The sequence below is a fragment of the Mastomys coucha genome, unplaced genomic scaffold, assembly GCF_008632895.1.
Source record: "Mastomys coucha isolate ucsf_1 unplaced genomic scaffold, UCSF_Mcou_1 pScaffold6, whole genome shotgun sequence".
NCBI lineage: Eukaryota > Metazoa > Chordata > Mammalia > Rodentia > Muridae > Mastomys > Mastomys coucha.
The window spans coordinates 90108615-90113368 of record NW_022196912.1 but is presented as its reverse complement, the minus strand read 5'-3'; the positions used below and the strand labels follow the sequence as shown (position 1 = coordinate 90113368).

Here is a 4754-nt window from a genome sequence, read left to right as displayed (position 1 = left end):
AGAGAGAGAGAGAGAGAGAGAGAGAGAGAGAGAGAGATCTACCCAAATGATGCTGGCCTCATAGTGGGAACTTATAAAATGTTGTGAATTAACTTAGTCAGGAAGAGAAAGGCACCATTAAATCCATATGTTCATTGATTTACATTGCTAGAGAAAGGTGAGCCGAGGCACATCTTAATTAGCTATAAATACCAATTCTAGTTTAGAGAGGGCTGGGAAATAAAGCCTATTCCTTGAATTTAGAGTTCAGGAATTTTCCTTAGCTCATAACTAACAAAGAGACTTGTTACAGGTTTTCTTTTTCTCTGTGTTTTTTCCTTCCTTCCTTCCTTCCTTCCTTCCTTCCTTCCTTCCTTCTTTCCTTCCTTCCTTCTTCCCTCCTTCCTTCCCTCTCTCCAGAAACTTTGCTGTATAGCCATGCTTAAATAGGATACCAATACAATATTAAGTAATTTTGTTCATATTGTGTCTCCAAGAGTGACCTGTAGCTGACTCACTCTTGAATGCAGCCGGGTGGAGTTTCCTTTTCAACAGTGCTCCTTACCAAGTACAATAGTGCTCTTAACTAAGTACAACAGTGCTCTTAACTAAGTACGACAATGCTCCTAACTAAGTACAACAGTACTCCTTACCAAGTACTGCTTCCTCTGAAGTTTCTTTCCCTTCTTCCTTGTGTTCAATTCCTTTGCCCAGTCCAGCCCAGGGCCTGAGCTTGCTTCTGCATGTGCTGAGTTTTTCTAAGCAGGCTTCCTGCCGGCCTCTGTCTCTATCTTATTCTCAGATTTTCTTCCCTCCACTACCCAACTAAAGGGAAGGGGCTGGAGGAGGGGGCCATCCCCCCCCCACACACACAACTACTCCATGATGTTCCTCATGTGAGCTTTTGCATTTCATCCCATCATTGCATGGTCATTTTTGGAGAGTTCTCATTCTTTTCATCTGGCTTTCCCATTTCTTTTGTTTTTGACTTTTGATTTTTTTTTATCAGTCAATGAATTGGGATTCATTAAATCAAGTCCAACACAAAACTGCTTTCTATCAGGTTTGATGTTTACTGCTTTAGAGAAAGCAGAGGTCACTAGACTTTCAAATGAGATTTCTTCCATGGTCATGAAGAGGGGTTTTGGGGAGTGTCCCCCTTGGATTTCCAAAACTAGATCCAAAAGAAACAGCAAGCAGGCATAGGGGTATTGTCTTTTCAGTTACTCTAAAGTACTAACATAATTTGCTTGAGATAGTTTCCTCTGGAATTTTCACTTTTCTAAGACAAATAAATTGGATCTCCTTTCCACTTGATCTAAACTCGGAATGGATTCTAGGTTGAAAGATTCTGTCCCCATGAAAGCGTTAATAAATTGTCCACATGTACCCGTATCTGACTGATTGCCTTCAGCTTAGGCTGGGTAGAGATAAATACTGTCTCCTCTCTGTCGGCAGGCCAGACTGCCTTAGAACAGGTAGTCACTAGATCTTTAGGTGGAAACAGTGTGGCTACTGATGCAAAGTCAAATTCAGAAATGTAATTGTATTCTCACATCACTCTAAGAGAAGGGAAGCTGGTGGATAGAGCTGCCACTCACTGCCTCATAGAGGAGCACAACGTAGAGCTCAGGTAGAAGACCTGGCTGCCTATGTCAAAGGTCAAAGTCCCAACAGCTGCGCACTGTTTTCCGTGCTCCTACCCTTCCCCCACTCCTCCACTGGCCTCCCTCCATTTCTTTCTTTCTTTCTTTTTTTTTTTTTTTTTTTGGTTTTTCGAGACAGGGTTTCTCTGTAGCCCTGGCTGTCCTGGAACTCACTCTGTAGATCAGGCTGGCCTCGAACTCAGAGATCCGCCTGCCTCTGCCTCCCAAGTGCTGGGATTAAAGGCGTATGCCAACACTTCCCGGCTCCCTCCATTTCTTTACCCTTTCTCCTCCTCTTCTTGTTCCTCTTCCTCTGGAACATCTCTCCTTTGCTAATCCTGTCTGACTAGGTGGGATTAAAATGGAAAAAGGAGAAAAAGATTCACTACACTCATCACCTGGAAAACATAAAATACAGACTTTCTCAAAACTCACCTACGGCCTGGGCCATGATTCTCGGGGGTGGGGGGGTCTAGGTGTGAATACACCACACTTCACAAAACCTTCTCAGAAGATTCTAGTGTGAGCCAGATTTAAAGCACACTGGAGTGCCGCTCGAGATCTAACCAGAGAAGGTGAAGACACAGGTGATTGCAAAGGAAGCATTTTCTATCCATCACCCCTCACCCCTCCCGGGAACTGGAGCTGATGGTTGGAAGGTAAGGGAGAAGCCCTCATTCAGTGAGTTTCTTTACATCAAGCACTCCATCTCAACATGGTGCTTACTCTCCTGCTAGGATAAATGGTTAGTAAGTAATTTAAGACCTTAGGGGTAAAATATACCTGGGACTCTGAGAAGGTAGGTAAATACATAAAATAGCCTTAAAATAGTGCTAACAGTCACAAGTTGAAGATCATAAGTATGGCCATACAACCAAAGAAAATACTAGTAGCATTTTCAATATTGAAAATAGCAAGATAATTAGTTTTCTAAGTAAGCTTGATGTATGAGAAATTTTAGAATATGCTTCTACGCTTCAAAAGGTACAAGAATATGCAAATGCACTTGCTTGTGTGTGTGTGTGTGTGTGTGTGTGTGTGCGCGCGCGCGCTATGGAGTAAACCATAGAGCTATATGCTAATACTTGCTTTGTTTATTCATGTATTCAAATACTTGATGCATATATCACTTTGACTCCTCCCTCTGGATTCTTTTTTTTTTTTCTAGAAGCACTGAATAGTGCTTGCATAAGTTAGTTAAGGAACCCCATTGTCACACCCGTTGGCACTCACGGTACCCTTTTTAATGGCATTAATGTAAGAGATGGACATTTGGATCTGCTTCCTCACCTTGTTTCATAGTTCCCAGATTCAAGCAGGCAATCTAAGTCCTGTCTTGAGGTCTCCATCTTGGGCCCTTGCCGGGGTCATCTGCGTTCCCCCTTCTCTTATACTTTAATTAGACCCCAAAGAGTAAGTTAAGGTTTATATAAACATGCTCTGATAGTGTTCCATTTGTTAAAAAGGTACAGAGAGCTAAACCTGGTATTTAGTATTTTATTTTGTTTTCCAAAGGAAGCTTTCACCAGACAAGAAGCACAAAGCTCCTTTTACATCTTGGTTTTAGAGAGAAAAGGGAAAAACAGGCTGTACTGCCTCCCCACACTGTCCTGTCAGCCACCAGGACTGCAAGCTTGCTGAGCAAACCCAGCGAGACTGCCAACAGTGAGTTTGTGGAGTTCAGGAAGACCATTCGAAGCAAAAGTATGTTTTCTAAGGTGCTTAATATGTGTGAACAGTGAATGATGGTCAGTCACCTGAGTAACTATGGAACGGTCAGTGAAAGTCACGTGGTTCTTGTCAGGCTTGCCCACTGCACGGGCAGGAGCATCTGAGGTGTTGGAGAGCCAGGCGGATGGACCAGTAATCAGATCAACTGTGGAGTAGTGACACTCACACATGGGTTATTTGAGCAAACTTTGGGACAGTTCGGAAAAGGGAGTGGAAACGGTAAAGAATGGTTGGCATAAAATTGACAATCATGTGACTCGGTCTGTGGTTTGAGCACCCAGCAGTTGCGCAGTCATATCTGTCTTCAAGGTGTCCCAATTATTTATATACATTGTTGCTTTCTTTTAGGTTCTTCAGTTGGGATCAGACATCCTTCCTCAGTACAAACAAGAAGCGCCAAAGACGCCGCCACACATCATCTTACACTACTGTGCTTTTAAAACGACTTGGGATTGGGTGATTTTAATTCTTACTTTCTACACCGCCATCATGGTTCCTTACAACGTTTCTTTCAAAACAAAGCAGAACAATATCGCCTGGCTGGTGCTGGACAGCGTGGTGGACGTTATTTTTCTGGTAGACATCGTTTTAAATTTTCACACGACTTTTGTGGGGCCTGGTGGAGAGGTCATTTCTGACCCGAAGCTCATACGGATGAACTATCTGAAAACTTGGTTTGTGATTGATCTGCTGTCTTGTTTACCTTATGACATCATCAATGCCTTTGAAAATGTGGATGAGGTAAGTTTTTTTTGGTTTTGGTTTTGGAGTATTGGAAATCAGAGGTTTTGAAAACAGTAGAGTTAAAAGGATCGCATGGGTGATAAAATGTCTTTTTCAGTTTCCTTTTTGCAACTCCCCCTGATATTATTAAGCATGTGCCATAAATTATAGTTGATTTTCTTTAATTAACTTGTCCCCGTGTTTCCCCCATGACTTTTCACTGAAAAAAGTGAATTGCTAGGAAAATGGGTATGGTTGAAAGTTGTTATTAGAGAAATACAGGAGGAAGAGGGAGGTAGAGGAGGAGCAGGAGAGAGGAAAGGTAGTGCAGGGGGAGGAGGATGAAGGGGAGGAGCAGAAGGAGGGGCAGGAAGAGGGAGAGGAAGAAAAGCAGGTGGAAGAGCAGGAGGAGGGGGAGGAGGGGGAGAAGCTTCATTGGAGAGGAAAAAACAATGACATACTTAGAGTCAAATGTAGTCCACAAGCCAGGTGACGGGTTAAGGCACAAAAATACATTTTCTCTCAGAGACAGCAGCTTTGAAAGCTTCATGTCCTTAACAAACCTTGTGACTTTTTTAACTTAAATCACACATGGTGGCTGTTTGAAGAGTTAGCCTAAAAACCAACATATCTTCATGAAGTAGCAGCTTTTGAACTGTTACAATTTTGATTTCT

At 42.6% G+C, this 4754-nt stretch overlaps 1 protein-coding gene across 1 annotated transcript in view; it reads left to right on the top strand.

The window, feature by feature from the left end:
• The window catches only part of Kcnh5 (potassium voltage-gated channel subfamily H member 5), a 289555-nt gene that overhangs the window by 57066 nt on the left and 227735 nt on the right, over window positions 1–4754 (top strand). Inside the window, exon 6 of the mRNA XM_031356245.1 lies at window positions 3705–4097. Within this exon, the coding sequence (XP_031212105.1) occupies window positions 3705–4097 (393 nt within the window). The remainder of the gene's footprint in view (window positions 1–3704; window positions 4098–4754) is intronic.